This window comes from Arachis hypogaea, chromosome 4 (genome assembly GCF_003086295.3).
Source record: "Arachis hypogaea cultivar Tifrunner chromosome 4, arahy.Tifrunner.gnm2.J5K5, whole genome shotgun sequence".
NCBI lineage: Eukaryota > Viridiplantae > Streptophyta > Magnoliopsida > Fabales > Fabaceae > Arachis > Arachis hypogaea.
The window spans coordinates 15,006,901-15,030,182 of record NC_092039.1 but is presented as its reverse complement, the minus strand read 5'-3'; the positions used below and the strand labels follow the sequence as shown (position 1 = coordinate 15,030,182).

The window sequence follows — 23,282 nt, the reverse complement described above, 5'->3', positions numbered from 1 at the left end:
TTTATTTATTTTTTCTACGTTGGCCCACCCAATGTGGGGAGCGTTTTCACTCTTGCCGCTTCCTGAACAGAAGCTTCCATCTTTTAAAGAGTAAGAGAATAATTTTGATTCCCAGACTCAGAGTTTTATAAGTTTATTTTACTTAAATTTATATATTTAAATAATTTTTTAAATAATAAATTTTAAATTAGTTATTTTCATTAATTAATAATATATGATTGATTATTTGTATAAAATTCTTTTATATTAATACTAGATGAAAATTATATATATTACAACTTCCATTCTATCAATATATACACCATTTACTTGGTCCAAATATATGTAATTTACATCAATACAACCGACTATTTCAAAAAAATAAATTAATTTTTCTCAGAAAATTTAAATACTATGACATTCAATATTTTTCATATTTTATAAAATGTGATATTATTCTCCTTTATAAAAGAAAAATAGCACTAACTTATTTTTGGAAGAAAATAATGTTAATTTCGTCTATCTTTAATAAAAATTATTATTGTATAACAGTGTGTACCCTTTTATATTATTTTGACAAAAGATTCAATTATCCAACAATTTTCATAAATAACATTACTTGTAATTGTTTTATTCAAAAATATTATGCATATACAAAAAATTAGCTACAAAAATTAATTATTATATATTTGTATATAAATATATTTGTTATTTAATTTGTTTTTAATATATATTTTATATTAATAATTTATTTAATACTTGATTTTTTGTGTATACTTAGCACAGTAAAATTATATATATTTTAGAATGAAATGATAAATAAACCTTTAAAAATTTATATTTTAAACAAATTAATTTTTTAAAAAAAATACTAATAAAGTCATCTAAAATAACATATATAAAAATAGATTATATAGATTTACATTTAAGGACTAATTTAAAGATAATAAATTTACATTTATTATTTTAAAAAATTTTATTAATTTTTTTAAAAACTAATCTATTTAAAATATAAAATTTATTTATGCTTTTACTCTATATTTTATTTCTCTTGAGCTTAGGGGTCCCAGTATATAGTATATACCCATGCCATAACAATAGGGCGGCGTTTGGCTACATTGAGTATTATTGTGGATTTGTGGCAAACAAGAATATTGGCAATGGAATGTGGATACCTAATAAGTTGACATTACACCATGAATGTGCGGCATCATAGTTTGATCCCATGCATCCATGACTATCATAGTTACTGTGTTCCTCTCCTCCGTTTTGATTTCAGAGTCCCTCGTGCATGTCAGAATTACCTTCCATAACCATTTTCTGACACTAATCATTTCTGCCTGCGTTTTTTAACCAATCAATCCTCATGAAACCGTTGGCGATTTACTTACTCAACAAGTAATCACCTAACACTTTAGTTAATATAATCCAAAATGCCGATAATGTGGTGCTATTTACTCAAAAGAGTTAAAAGTTATTATTTTATTTAAAAGATATAAAAATAAATAATTTTTAAAAAATCAAAACTTACTACAAAAAATAAGTTAGACAATATTTAGTCAAAAACTCATAAACACCATAAAATTTGGCCTTTAAAATATAGTCATCTACTTAATTTAAATGATACGGTCAATTTATCTTTATTAAATACTATTTATTTTTATTTTTTTGGTAAACTAATACTAAATCATTAAACAAAATTACTAATAAATCCCATTTATCACATAATAGACCCACTAGTTATTGGTAAATGGTATTGGTTACCTAGCACATGATAGATTAATTTAGAGGTTTTAACCATAAAAATTGAAAAGTCGTTATTAAAAATAATACTGAAAACTATTATTATTAATGTTTGAATTTTAAATTTTTTTTAGATATTTAAAACTATTTTATATTGATAGTATATAAAAATTAAATTTATTTATTATTTAACATTTTTTGTTTATATTTATAAGTGGCTCAACTAATATGAGATTCTAACTAATTTGGATTAGTCAAGTGGTTTTAGTAGTTTATTTAAGCAAGTGTTGAGGATTAAAATTTTATCTTTTACATATAATTTATTGATTAACGGCAAACCCTTAAATAGAGCTATGATTTACGAAAAATTAGTCTTTAACTTACCAAAACGGAAATACCATGAAAACAAAAAAATTAATACGCAACTCTATCAGCTTAATCAGGCTAAGAGTTTAATCACTCGCATAGTATATACCTAAAATGATAGATTTTATTTTGGGTAAAAGAATGTAATAAGTGATTTTCAAAAAGAAATATATAGCATCATTTCCTCTAGTTAATTCTAATGATATATATGTGCCACTCTAAAACTAAAAGCTCCCCATGTTGAGAGTTGAGAGTTGAGAGCATGTGCTGTCAATCACTTTCTTATGAGAAACCAACAGCATGATACATTATTGATAGGTAGGGTCGCACCTTACTTGGTTCCACTATTTTTTTTTTCCATCTGTTGATGAGTCACAAATATGCCCTATATATTTAGATATAACCTTCAAACTTTAGGGTAAACATGCAACATTACCCTTTTTCTATTTGGTCTGATCTTAGAAGATCTTGCATACATTATTCAGTAAGAAGTATCTTTCTTTTCTTTCTTTTTTTTTTTTCCGAGAACAGCCAAATTTCTTTGGTTGATAATTATTCTTTCTTTATCTGTATTAATTGTCTCTTTTACTTTTTGAATTTATTAAAATTTGAACACACTTTTGTATGTCTAAAATACTAGAATCACTAATTTTTCAAAGAGTAAAACGAAGAGATAATTAATTTAAAAAAAAAGAAATTATATTATATTCTTGTATTAAGGGAGATGAAGAAGAGAAAGAGGCTAAAGTATATATGTTAATGTTGCTTTAGTTTTCTTAAAATTGTATTTTGATATTTTTATAAGGAATTTGTAATTTTGCCTAAGATGTAGTAAATTTTTGTTAGTTTTGCTGACCAAAATATGCAACATTCTATCATCAATGTGCTGCGAAATCATTATATCTTAGAATTAAGAAACTCTAGTTCGGCTTTCCATAAAAATTAAAATATCGTCATACCTATTATTAGTATAAAAACAGAAACTATTGATATACCAAAATACTCATAATAATTTCCTCTCTTCAAAACAAAAATTGGGACAAATCACAAATGTATTGAGAGCATTTTTAGCTGGAAAGCACGTTACTCATGGCAACTATGATGCAAAAGGGGGCCTACCGGTGTTGTAATCTTGCTATTTGGCATCCATATAAAAAAATATTAAGAAAATGAGAAAAATTAAAATAAATAGCATTGCCTATACAATAAACGACGCCAATTCTAATAAAAAATATTTTTGATGAACTAGCAAGTAAAATAGATGTATTTAGTGTAGCACAAAGAAGCATTATATCTATCCCCTTAATTATTCCATAACCAAGCGATTTGATTATATATGGCTTGTAAACAAAATGTTAATTGAGATATATATTGTGTATCACAAAATAAATAAACTATAGATGGTTACATCTAAAGAAAAGGGGAAGGGGAAAAAAAGGCTGCATAACTGAATTTGTACACTTAATTTTTTGACTTGTTGACTTTTAAAGTCAATCGAAATTATTATACATTATTTTCCCTCCTATTTGAAGTTGAATAAACTAGTTTTGCTGTATAACAGAGTAATCATGATTAAAATTAAACAAATAAAATGACTCTCAAAATTATCAGTTTGAGAAAGTAAAATTATTGTTGAGTTATTGAGTATACAAATAAAACCTATGTCCAGGCATGGATGATGATACGACTTCTGATTTTTTATTTATTTAATTTCTTGGTTACATACTTACATTAGACTGTGTTTGGCATTTTTAGTGATTTTACTTGTTTGTTGAACATTGGAAACTAGTAAAACTATAACTTGGTCCTTTAAAGGTCATGTAAAATCTCAAACCCAAGACTACAGAACACACAGATGGTGAGAGAGAGATTAACAAGGGGATATGTAAACCATAAAATTTGGTTTCCGAATACTCAAATAAAGTAGATTCTATATAAAATGACCAATACAACTACGACTCAATGATTAATAGGACTCAGCAGCATTCAAGACTCAACAAAAACCCTCCCACTCCAACCAATAGGCAATAGCCACATCACACGGGACCTTGATTTTAATGCACCATAGAAACTTGGATACTTTCTCCAGTAGCACACATATATTCCTTGCATAATATACACCGCTGGCAAGGTCATTATGCAGCTGCTGCAACCCACCAAACCCCCATTCTTATTTTGGACATGGCAGTGTAGACTGACCCACTCCCTGCACCTCATTGACCACAGACACAGACCGGACTACGACCAGACACCACGATGCGCAGGGACCAAAACCCTCTTCCCTCCCAACTTACCTGACCTACCTGGACTTGACTCGAACAGCCACCCTAGCATCAACCCGTATCTCCATGCAACCAATTTCCCTACAATTATTGAAGCCAGTTAGTTTAGAGGATGGTTAGAGATTTAAGGCAAAAACTATATGATTGTCGCGATTGTCACACTAAGGCAAAAAGTGAGACATTTTAAGGCATACTTACCCACTCAGCAAAGTGTCTTCAACTAAAGTTGAATCCGCTAGATGGGACTGGAACCTCATTGCCACCAAAACTGAAACCAGGTTGAGCAACATCGCCTGGAGGTAGTGTCTCATCTTCATCCTCCAACCAATATGTTTCGAGAATTTTAACGGCCTTCTCATATATTTCATTATTGTCATGACTCTGCAGGTTTTCAATTTTCTCCAATCCTTCAGCATCATCAATCATCTGAGCATACAAGTTAACATCTCCACTGTTACCCATGGCCTTCTCAGATTCCCCGACCTTTAGAATATTCTCCAGACCTTCTAAACAGACGGTGACAATTCTTGGGTCGGGACAAACAAGCAGATCACACAGAGGCTTAATGCAACCTTGGTTAACCAAATACCTTGTAAACACATAAGATAGGTCAATACAATGATGCCACAATATTAACATTATGAACCTCAACCAATAACAAGAAACAATGACATACTTGATCTGCTCATGACTACCACCAGATGTAGCATTAGAGATTGCCCATGCAGCTTCTTTTTTAATGTCAAACTCAGCATTTTGAAGAAGATTGACAAGGGGAGCAATCAGACCAGCTTCAATAACAGCCTACATCAGACATAAAATGTATAAAATACAGAGAGCATTTCATTGAATATGCCAACAAGAAATCAAATTCTTGACAATGAAAATAAAATAAAATTAAAACCCACACAGAATATCATAAAGATTCAATTATTACAACACCACATCAGCATTTCAAATAACATCCATCTCCACAGATTTCATGACCAACCAAAGGAACAGGAGAACGAAGTCTCAGTCAAAGGTTAGGGATAAATGGGACAAAGTCCAATAACATCAAATTGTCACGGGTTCCATTGAGAAACTAAATTTTACATGATATACAGTGCAAAAGAACAAATAAAAGGTAAGAAAACATATCAAATAGTAGACTCAACCCAACATGTGATTCAACATCAATAGAGCACCAAATAATTGGGATTAACCGGCTTGCCTGTATTTGATCTCTATTTCCAGCTGTAATGTTTGAAATAGTCCAGCAAGCTTCTTTCTTGATGCTCTTTTTGTGATTATGCGTCAACAGGCTCATAAGGCATGGGAGTGCACCATGATTGATAATAGCCTACAAAATTTTAAGTTAGGAGATCCTTGCCAAAAACACATGCATTACGTAACGAAAAAGATCTGGACCATTATTTCACCTAAATAAAATTTGAATAGAATGAGAACAAATTTGGTACAAAGTAATTATTACACCTGTTAACAATCATTACCTGAGTTTGAATGTCGTCCCCTGTCACAATATTTCCCACAGTACGAAGAGCAGGAATCAGCACCGAAGGAGATGGGTGCCTTAAAAATATGTAAAAACATTTAGTAAGTTCAATAATCGAATAAGACAATTTTTTATTTACAACATTTTGAAGAATTAATACCCACAAAAGAAGCTGCACCAGCCTGCTACATACACCTGCCTCAATAACTGCTTGGATTTTGTCATTTGTTCCATCAGAAAGATACGAAAGTGCCCAGCATGCATCTGTCAGAACCTCTTCATCATTTGAAAAGACCAACCGCTCAAGAGTTGGAAGTGCTGGCTTCACCTGTCCATCAATATTTCCAGAATCAGAAAAATGTCAGAATTTGGTTCTCTTACAGCTTTGATATAAATTAACTAGCTAAGAGATAACAATAATTACATGTTCAAATGGAGGCTGTGGCTTCCCCCTGCAGAAGTTTGACAGAGTCCATGTGGCATTTCTCAGCATTGAAAGTTTAGCATGCTCATTCAGCTGGGCTAATAGTGGGATCAAAGCACCATGGCTGAGAACAAGATCACGGCACCTAGGAGAGTCACCAGCGACATTTCCCAAAGCCCAAACAGCCTGAAATTTTGTAGTTTATGAGTTCAGGACAACTCCATGAAAATTTTAAAACAGAACAGCTTGTATTCTAGCATCAACTACCTGTTCTCGAACATCATCACTTGGAGAACCAAGTAACTTCACAAATATTGGGACTGCCCCGTGATCAATTACCACCTTAGTGTTCTCAGAAGTTCCAGACGCTATGTTTGTGAGAGCCCATGCAGCCTCAAACTAAATCAACAGCAGATCACATAAAAAAATCAACGTAACAGAATTAAATATTGAACACAATAATACACGGACATCTTTGTACCAGATCTTCTATGACATGCTAAGAACATACTTAACATAAGTACATGTTTGATTTAAAAAACTTTTGAACTCCAGTACAATAGCAAATGTAGGTAAGAGATCATTTGAAGTTAGGATAATGAAATTACACAGAATTTGAGTTTGTCTAAATGTTTTATTGAATTCTGAATAAATGAGATCCCATCCCTGAAAATTTACCTCTCAATTTTTATCGCAAGACAAAAACAAAGCCTAAATTAAAAACAAAATCCAAATAAAAAACATAGAAAGCAGTGAGACTTATATATATTATGAAATATTATCAATTCTCAATATTATATATGTCATGTCGACTTATAATGTTGCAACAGGCATGTCTCCTGTGTGTGTATTATGTATAGCATTCAGTAACTTATGTAAAAGGAACAACACACAAGCTCCAATGTCCCAAAAATAGAATCGAACCTGAAGCTGGGGGAAATCGTCCCTATGGAGAAACTCAACAAACCGTGGCACAACACCAGCTTGGATAACTTCCTCAATTGGTGGGCTGCGCTCTGCATTCAGAACACAACAAATACATTGCGATTTCAACAATTAACACACAGAATCAAAGCAAACATAGTTAATTAATCAAGAACACAAAAGGAAACCACAATCCATCCCCAGTTACCGATTGAGAGCAACTTCCTAAATTGTGTGGTAGCTTCCAGTTGCTGGCTGTTATCATTGGACAACACCCCAGCGACCATAGCAGGAAGACTCTCCAACTGCCAAACAACAAACATCAAAATCATTTCCATAACGAACTAACAAACTAACCATCACCACACCTAACTTACCAAAACCACCACACATATGATGTTATACACAATAAAGAAATGAAATCAACCGCAGGCGTACGATCAATAATCAGATTTCACGAGATTCAAAATCGAAAGAACCAAATCGAGTCCAAATTCTACTTTTACCTTTTTCTCCATGATGGATGAGGCTTGGACATTGGTTGGAAATTGTTGCTGCTGCTGGAGAAGCTGTTGAGCTTGGAGGCCCTCGCGGCGCTTCTTGAGGAGGCTCTCCTCGCGCTTACTCTTTCGGATCTCCACCATGTTGTCCTCCCTCCTCCGGCGACCCTCATCGGCGTCCACCGCCACCTTGTACCGGTTCCGGCGAACCTCCGTCCTCTCACTAGGCCTCAGAGACATCGTCACCAACGATCAAAAACCCCTAACCCTAGATTCGGAGATAGATCGAGAGAGGGAAAATGAAAAAAACCCTAGATTTTCTAATCGAGAATTTGCAAAGTGCTGTTGTGTGCTTTTTTTGAGTGAACGGTTTTTGATCTTTTCAGCAAATTTAAATAGCGCTGTGTAGTTGGCTGGTTCGGATCTTGGATCTGAAACCGGTTTTGTTAAATGGGTCGGGTATTGATATGTATGATAGTTATGGGAGGGATGGTTGAACCGACTTGAGCGTACGGGTTACTGGTTACAATGTATTAATTATTTTACTTTAAATGGTATTATATATTCCGAGAATATAGCAAATCATTTCTTTAGAATTAAAAATTGCTTCTAATGGAAAGCAAATGTGCCTCAAGTTTGAATTCTAGTTTTGAACGTTGGAGGAATTTTTTATTGTTATCTTTTGTGTTGTGATCATCATGTCTAGCTGGATGTTAAGATTTTTTTTTATTTATTTTATTTTTTTTACAATGGGAATGAAATTTGAATGCTAGATCTTATGTATATCATGGAAACATTTTAGTGTTTTACTATGGAACTAATCCTAATGTCTTTGTTTTCATTTTCAAATTTTAAGTTGCAATAATATAATACAAGTAAGTCAGCCTTCTAGGCTTAGTAATAAACATTTTTCATAACTGGCTTTGTGAAAAACATTGTAACACTTATATTACATAAGTTAGGCCAAAATTAGTCATAATGTAATCAGATTGAAATAAATAAATGTTAAATTTCATAAAAAGTTAACCAACATTTGTACCTAATAAGAATTAATAAAATTATCATAAAAACTATCTATAAAATTCGGTTGAAAAATATGGATATAAAAAGTTATCTTTGTGTTATTTGTAAAGATGGGGATGAGAGGTAATAAATCTCATAGATGATAAAATTTAGTTTTTTCGTAAGCTCTTTGCATTAGGTGAAAAGAGTGATTTTGAATATTTTTTTAGGAAAAAAGACAGATAGGTCCTCACTTTTTAAATTTTTGATAAATACATCACTGACAAAATTTAAATACAAAAAAGTTTTTGATTTTAACAAACGGAGGATAATTTAGTCCTTCCGTCTATTGCCTCTCATACACCAAATAAAACTGGCTGACGTGGTTGAAACATTGTCCAGGTGCCCGTTACGGTGCCACGCTGGAAGGGGAATAAAGTTCGAAGGACAAATAAGTCCTACGTCATTTTGCAAATAAAGTTCGAAGGACAAATAGGTCCTTGAGAATTTTTTTTTCATTATGCTTCTATTATGTTTCTATTACGAGAATTTAGTTTATAAAATTATGCTTATATTTTGAAATCTAGTTAACTTGTTGTATTCTACAATTTAAATTATTTGTATTAAAATTGCAGAAATTGGACTTGTTCTGTTTCTATTTTTTTTTTAAATTGCATTAGTTCAGTTTTAGTGCATTTGTGTATTATATTAGAATTTGTTAAATTGCATTAGTTAGCATCAATTCATTTATGCATCAAGTTAGCATTAGTTCATTTGTGCATCATTCATGTATTAAGTTAGCATTAGTGCATTCGTGTATTATATTAGAACTAGTATTTTTATCCATAATAACATTACGAGAATAATTTTTTTTTTAATTATAGTTCACTTTGTTCTAACAGTATAAATTATGCACGACACAAAAGATTTATAAAATCAAACTACTTTTACAAAAAAGTCGTAAGTTGACAAAAGTTTCTGACTAAGAAGACTAAGATATCCGCAGATAAAAAATTAAATAATAAAATTTTTAGTTATTATTTTTATATGAAAAAGTCTAATTTTTTATTACTAATTAATTTTAACATTCGTTATCTAAAATTTAAAATAATTTAATGTGTATACTTTTACATTTAAAATATTTTAATTGTAAAAAAATATCAAATGACATATTTTGATTTGTCAAATTACTAATATAAAATATAATTATATATAGAGTGAAAATAGTAGAGAGAAAGATAAAAATGGAGAGAGGTAGATGAGAGAATTTAGGAAAGGAGTTTATTAATTTTGAAAAAAAAATTCTCAAGGACCTATTTGTCCTTCGAACTTTATTTGTAAAATGACGTCAAGGACTTATTTGTCCTTCGAACTTTATTTTCCTTCCAGCGTGGTACCGTAACGGACACCTGAATACCGTTTCAGCTACGTCAGCCAGTTCTGTTTGGTGTATGAGAGGAAAATAGATGGAAGGACTAAATTGTCCTCCGTTTGTTAAAGTCAGGGACTTTTTGTATTTAAATTTTGTCAAGGATGTATTTGTCAAAAATTTAAAAAGTCAGGGACCTATATGTCTTTTTTCCTATTTTTTAAATGTGAAAAAGTATCTAATCGTAAATGAGAATTGAATTTTTTATTTTAAAATTTCATCTTGTATGCATGAGGTAGTTTTTTTATTTTTTAAATTAAAAAATAATTTATAACATTGACATGACATTTCCAAAATTTCGTATATTGTGAGAAGCATAATGTATGACAATAATTTAATATTATTTTGAATAAAATTTTATCATTTTGTACTAAAAATTAGTTAATTTTTGTTTCCACTTTATATAAAGAAGTTAACCCCAAAAAATAAACACACTCTCATTCACTTTCTTTTTAGCTAGCTAAATTTTAATTTCTTCTCACAACACTAACACAAAATCTCATTATCTCACCACTCACTATAATATTTCGGTCGTGCATAGAATAAATAAAGTAGAATTTATGGAAAATGCAAGAAAGAAGAAGATCATTTCTACAAAATTTAAGAGTGACGGATAGCTTCATCCAACATGCATGGAATATACTAGCGTGCAGTCCCATGTTTCTCGCAATTCATGAGAATCATTTTGTAGAAATAGCAGAGCTTCGTGCAGGCCTGGAACGCATGGCTCTTCTCGGGCTTCTCGCACTTACTAAGCTGTAGTGTCATATTCTCGCTTATAGCGAGAAGCCTTGGCTCACCACCCGTAGATTCATCACCCGTTCGACCCATTACGTTGCACATATATCTAAGGTTCTGAAAACCGGACCGGACCGATTGGTCGAACCGGTTTAATTGGAAACTGGCATGCAAACGGTCCGATCCTCCACCCATAACCGTTCCTGAAAAACTGCTAGGAAACTGCCAAACCGGCCAAAAATCGGTCGGTTGGACCGGACCAGTAACCGGCCGGTTCGGATAAAATGACGTCGTTTTTAAATTCGTAAAAAAAAAGAAAAAAAAAAGAAAAGGAACCACGCGTGAACCAACCCCTTTCTCTTATCATTCATTCATTTCATCATTTGTCACTATACTGTATACTCCCTTTACTGGAGATTGGAAAACTCTGAAAGCGAAGGAACCCTAGCCCTCCATCGGAAGCCGCCGTTCGCAGGTCGTCAGCGCCGCCGCCGCCTCCAGGTCGTCGAACCCTAACCAGTAACTCGGCAGGTACTCTTCATCTTCGCTGGCTTCTCGGCACGGAACTAGGTTAGTGGCTCGTCTTCATCTTCGATCTTCTTCTTCAAGTTTTGCTCCATTTTTCTTCAATTCTTCTTCGATCTTGGTTTGAACTTTGAAGTTTGGTTCTGAAGCTTAGTTCTTCAATTCTTCTTCTTCGGTCTTCCGTCTTGGTTTCTAGTTTGGTATTCCCTTGTATTTGCTGGTGGAAATGTTACAAACTTTGAAATTTGCAAATATGTATGTATGATTCTGAACTTCTGATTATTTTGTCTTGTATTCACTATACTCTGATTTCTCTGTTAGTCAGTAATACTTACTCTGATTGCTGAATTGGTAATCAATAAATTTTCCTTTTTGCTGTAAATTAGGACTTTACTAGGATTTATTAAATTTGTTGCTGTAACTTGAATTTGTTGCTGAATTTGTTACTTCCTAGTCACAGAATCAGAACAGAATGCTCAGTTAGTGCTTGATTGATTGGCTTTGCTGGTTGTGCTGCTTTTGCTGGCTTTGTTTGTAATTGATGGGTGAAGGTTTAGTGTTTTATAATTGCTGGCTTTGTTTTCTAGTTGCTGGTTTTGTTGATGGCTCCTAATTTCTTTGTTCAAATTTGCTAATGGTTTTGATCTGTAGTTGCTGGTTTTGCTTTGATTTGTAGTTGCTGGTTGTGCTGGTTTTGCTGGCTTTGTTTGTAATTATTGGGTGAAGGTTTAGTATTTTGTAATTGCTGGCTTTGTTTTCTAATTGTTGGTTTTGCTAATGGCTCCTAATTATTTTGTTCAAATTTATTAATGGCTTTAATTTGTAGTTGCCGGTTTTGCTTTGATTTGTAGTTGCTGGTTGTACTGGTTTTACTGGCTTTGTTTGTAATTGCTGCGTGAAGATTTAGTGTTTTGAATGTCTGATACTCTTATTTGTGATTTTTGAATCTGAAATTAATTAAATTTTTGATTTTGTATTGTTGAAATTGTTGATTAAAATGGATTTGTTATGCTGCTGTTGCCGTTTTTAATTTTTAAGTATGATGTTTCTGAATTTTTGTTGAAATAGTTATTGATTTCAGGGTTTAGAGTGATTATTTGTTGTTGGTATTTAACTTTTGTTGCTGTTTCTTTTTTCTTTCTGGCTCTGTTAAGTTGCTACATTCAAACTTGTGCATCGGCCTGTTCATCTTCACTTGCAATAACAAAAAGCTTCTCATTTGATGATCCATTAACTACGTTATTTTGTGGTACCGTTCCTTTTGTTATGGCTTTAGCTGAAGAAATTGGAGGGGCTGGATGAGGAGACATTGATGCCTCAGAAGACACCACCACCATCAACATATCCTTGTTACTTGAAGGTTTCTTTAGCACAGTAGTTGAAATCACAATCATAATTACATAATATGTTTAAATAATTATCCCAAAAAAAAGAAACTCACAAGAACATCTTGAGATTTTGATGATTGATAAATCTTTATGTTGACATTTAATATTTGATATTTCTTTATACTATTTAACTTGAGTTTGTATATTAATAAGATTATATGAATTTGATTGATGACATTTAATGTAGTTTTTTAGATTTAAAAACTATTTTAATATTTATATTATACTATAATTATATTTTTAGGATGTTTATTTATAATTTATTTATTATTTTATTTTAAAATGGTTTTTTCGGTTGAACCACCGGTTAAACCGGTTGAACCAGTAGCTAGAACAGTTTAATGACCGGTCCGGTTTTCCGAACCTTGCATATATCACATAATCAAAGCAATATAAAAAATAATTTATAATGAAACCCATGCTATATTTTGTTTTTAAAAGTGATCAAAAGAGAAATTTAAAAGTGTTTTTCACTGCTTTATACCTTACCTTATTTTTAAGTAGTTTATATATTATCGTTGTCTAGTGAGCCTTAAAATACCACATAATAAGGCTAAATAATTTGGTTATGGGTTTAAATTTGGTGTTTTAGTTGAAAATGGGTGCAGCGTGTGTATTTGCAAATTGGTGGAGTGTTAGAAGGCACTTTCAACACGCGGGGGGATGTGTTGCATGCAGCACGTTGGTGGGCGTGAATGACACGTGGCGAAGTCTGGTTGAATGGGACTACAACACATGGGGGCATGCTAAGTGGCGTGAATGCCATGTGGCAAAGTCTAGTTGCACGGGACTGCAACACGTGGGGGGCGTGCTGAATTAGCATGGGGAATGGGGGAGGGGAGGCGTGTTACACGTGTCGAAGGCTGGTTGGTTGGTGATACAACACCGGGGGGGCATGCTGAGTGCTTTGTCTATATAAGGCAAAGTTTGGTACCATTTTCATTACGAGGAAGAGTGTTCTTTGAGTGTGTTGCTAGTGTAATGGAGGGTACTGCAAACTTGGTAGTGTATCACAACGGTGAGATTATACAGAATACTCATGAGGGAGTGAGGTTTGTATGTCAAAATCCATTTTCGTTTGTGATTCCATGCACCATGACATTCATCGAGCTTCAAAACGGTCTCTATCAAAGCATGGAGAATAGTATACTGAGGAGAGTGAGCAGTATATTGTACTAGAATCCGGTTATAATTTTTTGTGGTCTAATACAGTTTGATATCATGCCGATCATTGACGAAGAGAGTATGCAAAATATGTTTCAAATTCACCGCCAGACTCAAATGCAACAGTCACAGATTAAGCTGTATGTTGAGTTTGAAAACGTAGAGACAGCAGAGATTCAAAATAATTTAGATATAGAGGATGATAGAGCCGCAGTGTACGAAGGAATAAACAGTGATAGCGAAGAGGACTTCGAAGCCACTTATGAAGCTGGCGATGAAGACGAGGATGGTGATGTGAGAGTCAAGGCAGTAGCGGAGAATGTAGTGGTTCACCCCGCAGTTAGTCAATCGATGAACGTCCCACCTTTTATGCGTAATTTGGATCTTGACGCCATGAATGCACCGAAATTCTTAGAATATGCAAATATAGGTACGTGATGAGTGAATAATACGTTTTTGTAAATTTATATTTCGAATGGATCAATGAATGATGATTTCTGCTTTCTGTAGGTGTTGTTGATCCTGAGGATGGAGAGTTTAGGATCGGAATGGAGTATAGTTCTAGAAATTTTGTCGTCGTAGCAATCAGAAGTTACACTATCTCTAGAGGAGTCGACTACAATGTTTATGAGTCTGAACCACTGACGTTCTATGCAAAATGCAAGAAGTTTGGGCGTGGATGCGATTGGCTTATTCGAGCCAGCTTGATACGGAAAAAAGGTTGTTAGGAGATACAGAGAAACAACTATAGGCACACGTGCACCATGGGAACAATTTCACAGGATCATTTCAAGTTAGACTCGGACACAGTTGCTGAGGCTATAAGGCCATTGGTTGAGAGTGACCCATCAATCAAGGTCAAATCTTAATTGCGGAAGTCCAGTCAAAGTTCATGACGAACTGAATTCCTGCGCGGTCTAGAATTTTCACAAAATAAATCCTCGTTGTAAGTATAGCTTCTAAACCAGCAAGGGATCCCTTTCATACAAAAGCTTTGGTTGTCACAAGTAACAAACCCTTAATAAAATTAATAACCGAAGTATTCAAACCTCGGGTCGTCTTCTCAAGGAATTGCAGGGAGGTGTTCTTATTATTGGTTATGGAAAAAGTATCTTTTTTGGGGTTTTTAAATAGGTTGAACAAGAAAAGTAAATTGCAAGAAATTAAATTAATAACTAATAAAGCTCTTGGCAAGGTATGAGAATTAGAAGTCCTATCCTAGTTATCCTTATCAATTGTGATGAGAATTGGCTTTTGCTCCCACTTGGTCAACCTCTAACTTTGAAGGTATGTTAAGTGGATAAATCAATTTGATTCCTCAAGTCCTAGTCAATTCCTAAGAAAAGACTAGAGTTAGGGGAATTCAAATCAATCAGCAAAGAATTCCAATTTTCGATCATCAACTGAGTTTGATAACTCAAGTGTCACCAATTACTCAACCAAAGCTAAGAGTGTAAAAAGCTAAATTAAAATCATAAATCTGAAATACCTCAATTTGCATTAATAAAAGAAATCAAATCTAACATGGAAAAGTTCATAAATTAAATTTGGAAAATAAATAAAAGGAACGTTAAACCTGGAAATTGAGAAGAAGAAATCCTAAATCCTTTAAGAGGAATCCTAATCCTAAATCCTAAGAGAGAGGAGAGAGCATCTCTCTCTCTAAAACTACATCTAAAAACTAAAATTGTGAATTATGAATGAATGTTGTGTGTATTGTTCATTGAGTCTCTACATGTTACCTGGCTTTATTCTATATTTCTGGGCCAAAAACTAGGTCAGAATGTGGCCCGAAATCGCCCCCAGCGTTTTCTGAATTTTCTGCAGATCGCACATGTCACGTGTACGCGTCGTTTGACGATTTTCCTCTCCACGCGTGCGCGTCAGGCACGCGCTCACGTTGTTTGCGCGAACTCCAATCCACGCGTACGCGTCAAGCACGCGTACGCGTCGCTGTGATTTTGTCCAAATCGCGCGCACGTGTCAGCCATGCGTGTGCGTCGCTGTTCGCTGGTTGTCTCCTTTATTTCTTGTGCTCCTTCCTTTTTTGCAAGCTTCCTCTCCATTCTCTAAGCCACTCCTACCCTATGAAGCCCGAAACACTTAACACACGGATCACGACATTGAATGGTATAAAGGAGAATTAAAATACACAATAAAAAGATCTCTAAGAAGCAAGTTTTCAACCGTAGAACAACTTTGGAAAGGAATTGTAATATCATGCTAATCATATGAATAAGTGGGTGAAAAGCTGATAAAAACCACTCAAGTTAGCACGATATAAACCATAAAATAGTGGTTTATCAACCTCTCCACACTTAAACATTAGCATGTCCTCATGTTAAGTTCAAGGAGACAAAACAAATGAGTAGGGAAAAGCAAGACTCATGCAATGCAACCTATGAATGTGAATGCAACTACATGCTAAGATGTTTCTATCTACTTGGTTAAAAACAAACAAGTTCTCTAAGACAAATACAAACCAAATTCCACTAATTCAAGTCGTACAATAAAAAGCAAGTAAACTTGTAAGAAGATAGCTCATGAAAGCAGGGAACATAGAATCAAGCATTGAACCCTTACTGGTAGTGTATATCACTCTAACTCTCAAGTGTCTAGGGTCAATCACTCTACTCTTCCCTAGTCATGCTTTCTAAACCTTGTTTTTCATCTAACCAATCAACAAACATTTAGCATACCAATGCAAATATCATGAGGTCTTTTCAGGGTTGTAATGGGGCTGAGGTAAAGGTAAGGATATATGTATGGCCAAGTGAGCTATAATATGAATCTTTGACTATCCTAAGCTTTCACCTAACAGACACACACATACTCTATGTAATTCTAGAAATCACACCTAGCTACCCATAATTCCCACTTTTGTATAATTCCCATACTCATGTACCAAATTTTTTATATTTCTTTACTTTTATCACATGTGCATTGATCTTTATTAAAGCTTAACATTGGGGTAATTTTATCCCCTTATTCACTTACTTATTTATTGAATATTTTTAGATTTTTTTGAAACATAACTTATCAATGCACATGGATTTTTCATTATTTTTTTTGGTTTTTCATGAGTGGGTTCCCAAATTCCCAATATTTAAATAAATTAGAAACATGATACATTCCCTTATTAACCCATGTTCCCACAGTTTCCCCACACTTAGTTGATGTACAATCTCTATCTTAAACTAACCAAAGATTCAATTGGAATATTTAATTATTTTTCTGCTTAAGACTAGTGATGTGGTTATAAAACAGAAGGGGATTAAAAATCTCAAAGTGGCTAACAAGGGTGACATAAAATGGTAGACTTATTTGGGATATGTGAGTTAATAATCAAATATAGCCTCAATCATATGCAAGCATGTAAATACACTAAATAATGGACATATAGACTGGAACAAAATCTAAACTACAATTATAGAGAAGAAAAACACACAAGAATAAAATATTTATGGTTAAATAATGTAACCATATAAATAAGCTCAAAATCTCACGGGTTGTGTGTTCTTTGGCTCAAAAACCATGTTCCAAATACAACTTCAAACAAATTTAACAGAAAAGTTTTAATTTAAATTAGTGAATTTTTTCAAAAATAGAGTCCTAAAAAGAAACTTATTGATTTTCAACCAAGTAGTACTTAAATGCAAACAATCAACTACACATGCAATCTATTATGCAATGCAATAATGAACTAATAAAGAAAATAAGACATTAGTGTTGAGAAGAGAATAACTAACCCATGAAGATCGGTATCGACCTTCCCACACTTAAAGATTGCACCGTCCTTGGTGCATACTGAGATGTGCAAGTGGACGGGCTGCTACAACTGATACTTTTCTCCAAAGATTGTGCAGATAGACTTGTTTGTTACCCCATATAGAAGTTTCTGTTTCTCTTTCTTGGTGGCCATCCTGAAAGAAGAGGGAAAAGAAGAAAAGTAACCTAACAACAAGGATAGGAAACAAATAAAATACGGTTGGGTTAATGCCGAATAATGAGAGTCTCAATTACATGGTAGCTACAACATGCAGTGAGAAAATAGTAGAAGCATACGGCATATCAATAGTGCAAGAATTGCAACAATGGAAAAGAGAGTGTGGATAATGCAAGATAGTATAAGTGCATATCAATGCAAAAGGAATACAGGTATCATAAAAGAATAGCATTTGTAACACCCTACCATACAGAGTCTTATGCTTAAGTCATAATTCAGAGATGGCAAGGTATTACGACCTCTAAAATAAAAATTTAGTACATATAGTAGTATGAATGATTGATTATAACTAGGAGCCTTTGTAGAAAAAGGGGTAAACAAAAACCGCAACTCTAAAGCGCAACACTCCGATCGATAATGTAACGAACAAGGATAACCAACGCATGATTATATATATACAAAGGAGTGTCAAAAACAGGAATATCAAGACTCAAAACCCGGCTACGAAGATAACCGGTCCGAGCATAGCAATATATACATATGATAAAAATAAGGAAAACCCCAAAGGAAACCCAAAGGGACACAAAAACATACAACCTATTCTCTAAAATCTCCCATAAGAGGAGTCATCACAGTTTGTATTATTTAATGGAGATAAAAGTATCTAAGCAAAACATATAAACTAAAACAGAGTTCCCGAGAACAAGGAATCTTCGCAAATCTAGAAGTCTCCAGCATGCCTCGGCGGGAAACCACACGTCCTGCATCTGAAAACCACAAAATCCGCATGGGTGAGAACCAGAGGTCCCCAGCATGGTAACAGCTTCCACATATATAATACATAATAATGGAGGAAAGCCAAAGGCAATCCTAGAACTTCCTTGAGATAGTATCAAAGCTTATAAACAAGCTAAACCATAAAAGGGCGTCTGACTAAAGATACTTCAGTCTAACTAATACTTCACTTTCCAATTCCTTCAAACCTCCCAACCACCAGCAGGAGTATAATGTAGCAAACACAGTTATATCAAACAAGGAGTATACAAATAGGAACAATTAAGGCATTTAGACAATTAGCAAGTAATATGCAGTCAAATAGGCAATCTCAAACAATTCATATAATATGCATATGATGAATGCCTGTCCCTAGTGGCTGATGATATCATCTTGTCGGTTATAGAGCCAACCCGACAAGTCCTGGTCGCTAACCATTGAACTGTCCCTCTGTCACGCATCCCCAACTCGAGTTATACTCGTTATAAACTTGATCATAATCATGATCTATATCCATCACCTTCACTGGTGAATATTTACGGGGGCGAGCTCATCCGAGTCTTTCACAGTGCCCGGCCACACTTACGACATAGGGTCAACAGAGTATCAAGTCTCAACCTGGAGTACGTGGTGGCTAGCCACTGCTACTTCCCAGGGAAACTCGTATCTCAGATAGTGGAAGTGCAAATCACAATTATCAATAATTCAGCATAAACATGCATGAATTCTCATCCATGGATCAACATCCATATCAGCCATCCGGCTCACGGTTCAGTCCATAACCAGCCAATATTCATATCATACATAGCCATTCCGGCTCAAGGTTTAATCCATAACCAGCCACCCGGCTCACGGTTAAATCCATAACCAGCCGCTTCATTAACAATTACAGCCTTTCGGCCCATGGCATAACAAGCACTTCCACCACCATCCTCCGCATCTCACATAATCATGCTTGATCCTCATTGATCATTCATTTTCCCCTTGCTTCACTCGCAAGTTACCTCATTCACTAGCCCCTTTTTTTATAGCTAGGCATGTCATAATGATTTAAGACATAAATGGTGAGATCGGAGGCTTAGAAGTATGAAATTTGGCTTTTAAAACTCAAAAATCAACTTTGGGATGAAAACAGGTCCATGCGTACGTGCACTCCACGCGCACGCGTGGATGGCCTCAAAAAATCATCGACGCGTAAGCGTCATGCACGCTAACGCGTGGATTGAAAACTAGTCAAACGACACGCACGCGTCAACCACGCGTACGCGTGGGTACTCTCGTGCCCAGGCACAAGGCTGGCACAGTTCTGGCACAACTCTCTGGAAAATGGCTGGGCATTGGGTGCAGCACCATCGGCGCGCCCGCGCACATCACGCGCACGCGTGGATGGCATTTTCTGGAAGAACGGCGCGCACGCGCCAAGTGCGCCCACGTGCAAGGGGTCATTCTGCTAAAAATTTTCTAAGTTAAAAGCTGCAGAATTCACCAATTTAAACCCCAATCTTCCAACGGATATAACTTTCTCATTTTAAATCGTTTTTCACCCGTTCTTCGAACGGCATGGACATCCCGAATCCAATTTCATTTCTAAATAGATTTGGCACAAAACAGATATCCGTAGTTCAAGTTATGTCCCACCAAAGTATGCCCCAAAACCATATTTTTCAGAAAAACCACAAAGTGCCATTTTCAAAACAAGCCATTTCCAACTCTTCTCAAAATCAATCAAAACATGCCATTTTCATCCCTTTTCTTTGAAATCAATCAAAATATATCAATTTTAACATCAAGCCTCCTCAACTCACACATTGACACATTACCACAATTTACAAAATCACTATCTCATCATTTTAACCCACTTCACCCAAGTGGCTCAAACTCAAACATATTGACATATCATATACTCTTCCTCATGCCAATTCTCAACAACACCAATTCCAATAAATCATCATTGTACACAATCAATATCATACTCACCATCAACATGGTTCAACCCACAATTCAACCATAACCAATCATCAAGCATATATCACAACATGCATATTTCTCATACATCATACCACCAAGGCATCAATAATTATCATCACATATATGACCACATCATATATCTCAATCATTCAACAACATCAACCATTCAATGCCTATTTTAGGGCCTCTAGCCTAAGTATTTCCTACCACATTACATATTAGATACGGAAAACCGAAACCATATCTTAGCCGATTTCCCAAGCTCAACCGGAGCACTTCCAAACCACTTATCCACAAGCTCTCAAGGCCTCAATACCTCCAAGAACAGATTTTTCACCACCAAACCCTTTTCAAGCTTTTCAAAATCACCAATCAAGCTCCAAAATCCACACATACGCAACCTAAGCCACAACCATCATACCCATACACAACATCGCAAAACCCAAACATCATAAAACAACAAAATTACACTAGGGTTGAGAATCTTACCACACCCAAGGTCCAAGGAGATAAGATTAACCTTCTCCTTCTAGAGAGTTGGGTCCTATAACATCAAAGAGCCCAAAATCTCAACATTTTTGCTCATAAAACTCGAAAACAAGGCTGGAATTTCGAAGAGCAAAACGTGACTTACCTCAAGATTAATTGTATGGGTTTTGTAGAGCTCTCTGCGGTGAATGCGTGGCCGCAAACGGAGCGGCAATCGGAGCTCTAGATCAAAAGTTATGGTGGTTTGAAGATCAAGAGAGAGAAAGAACTTGGGAGAGAGTTCTCCCCTCCATAGCCTCCATTTTCAGCATGTGAGTGTGTTTAGTGAGGAGAGAGAATGCTGAAAACTAGGGTTTTGGTTTAGTTATGTTGGGCTAAGGGCTCACTTTGGGTCCGGTTGGCCCGGTTTGGCCCGTTCGGTCCAATCTTGGTCCGAATTCTATAAAATTGGTACCGAAATTCTCGTCTCAATCTCCTCTATCACATTTAGCCATTTAAAACACATTTTGGGCTTTCTAGAATAAATTCTCATTTATGGGTTAATTAGCCATTAATTAACCGGGTTTTACATTCTACCCACCTAATTGGGAATTTTGCCCACAAAATTCAAATGCAAATACCTGAGAATAAATGCGGATAGTCCGTTCGCATCTCCGACTCGAGTTCCCAAGTGTGTTCTTCAACACCGCCTCGACTCCACGCCACTTTGACTAATGAAACCTCTATTCCACACAACCGTTTGATACTAGTATCATCAATTCTGACCGGAGCCACTGGAAGCGTCAAATCTTCCCTTAACTGAACCGACTCAGGTTCTAACACATGGCTAGCATCAGGAGTGTACTTCCGAAGCTGCGACACGTGAAACACGTCGTGCAGGTTCGAAAGATGAGGTGGTAGAGTCATTCGATACGCCACCGGTCCAATCCTCTCCAGGATCTGAAATGGGCCAATGTATCGAGGATTCAACTTCTTTGCCTTAATCGCCCTACCTACTCCTGTAGTCAGAGTAACCTTAAGGAAAACATGATCTCCTTCCTCAAATTCTAAGGGCTTTCGCCTCTGATCGGCATAACTCTTTTGACGACTCTGCGCCGTAAGCATCCTGTCACGGATTTTCTTGACTTGTTCAGTAGTCTCAGCTATCATTTCCGGCCCCAACAAGCTCTTCTCTCCAGCTTCATACCAACATAGCGGAGATTGACATTTCCTCCCATACAAGGCCTCATACGGAGCCATTCCGATGCTCGCATGATAACTATTATTGCATGCAAACTCCACTAATGGCATATACCGATCCCAACTCGCCGGTTGGTCTAAAACACAAGCTCTCAGCATATCCTCTAGTGTTTGGATCGTCCTCTCAGATTGACCATCTGTTTGAGGATGGTAAGCCGTGCTCAAGCTTAATCAGGTTCCAAAAGCTTTCTGAAATGCACCCCAAAACCTTGAAGTGAAACGAGGATCTCTATCAGAGATTATAGTAGCAGGTACACCATGAAGTCTCACAATCTCCTTTATGTTTAACCGTGCTAGCTCCTCAAGGGTGTAAGTCATCCGAATGGGCAAAAAGTGAGCTGACTTCATCAGTTGGTCCACAATCACCCAAATAGCATAAAAACCAGCCCTAGTCCTTGGCAATCCTGACACAAAGTCCATTGCAATACTTTCCCACTTCCATTGCGGAATCTCTAAAGGTTGCAACATCCCGGAAGGTCTTTGATGTTCAATCTTTACCTTTTGACAAGTTAAGCACTTTGAAACATATTCCGTTACATCATTCTTCATACCCAGCCACCAAAACATTGCCTTTAAATCATAGTACATCTTAGTACTTCCCGAGTGAATGGATAATCCACTTTTGTGTGCCTCTTTTAAAATATCTTGCCTCAAAGTGCCAACATCCGGCACAATGATCCTACCCTTGAATCTCCATAACCCATCTTTTTCTTCCGACACTCTCCATTGTTTTCCTTGCTCAATAGCCGGTAACACCTTCCATAACGCTTCATCATTTTGATGAGCCTTTAGGAGTTCGAACTTAAAATCACTTGAGATCTTTAATCGGCTCAAACACAAAGTTTCGGATAATTCTCGAGCACCAATTTTCAGACCCCAAATCCCTTGAGCAACTTCTCCTCTTGAA

The 23,282-nt window shown here is 35.3% G+C and overlaps 1 protein-coding gene across 1 annotated transcript; it reads right to left on the bottom strand.

The window, feature by feature from the left end:
• Positions 1-3,874: 3,874 nt before the first annotated feature.
• Positions 3,875-8,091, bottom strand: LOC112796373 (importin subunit alpha-2). The gene is made up of 11 exons (XM_025838802.3): positions 7,720-8,091; positions 7,422-7,518; positions 7,214-7,305; positions 6,557-6,688; positions 6,290-6,475; positions 6,030-6,193; positions 5,864-5,942; positions 5,584-5,712; positions 5,047-5,174; positions 4,569-4,959; positions 3,875-4,451 (listed from the first exon to the last, which is right to left on the bottom strand). The coding sequence occupies exons 1-10, from the start codon at positions 7,951-7,953 to the stop codon at positions 4,587-4,589; spliced, it is 1,614 nt and encodes a 537-aa protein (XP_025694587.1). The 5' UTR covers positions 7,954-8,091; the 3' UTR covers positions 3,875-4,451; positions 4,569-4,586.
• Positions 8,092-23,282: the final 15,191 nt, after the last annotated feature.

Coding starts and splice junctions, on each gene's coding strand:
- LOC112796373 (XM_025838802.3), bottom strand. CDS start 7,953: ATGTCTCTGAGGCCTAGTGAGAGGACGGAGGTTCGCCGGAACCGGTAC. Junction 6,194..6,289: donor CACAGCCTCCATTTGAACAT/GTAATTATTGTT, acceptor ATTGATGGACAG/GTGAAGCCAGCACTTCCAAC. Junction 4,960..5,046: donor GGTAGTCATGAGCAGATCAA/GTATGTCATTGT, acceptor TGTGTTTACAAG/GTATTTGGTTAACCAAGGTT.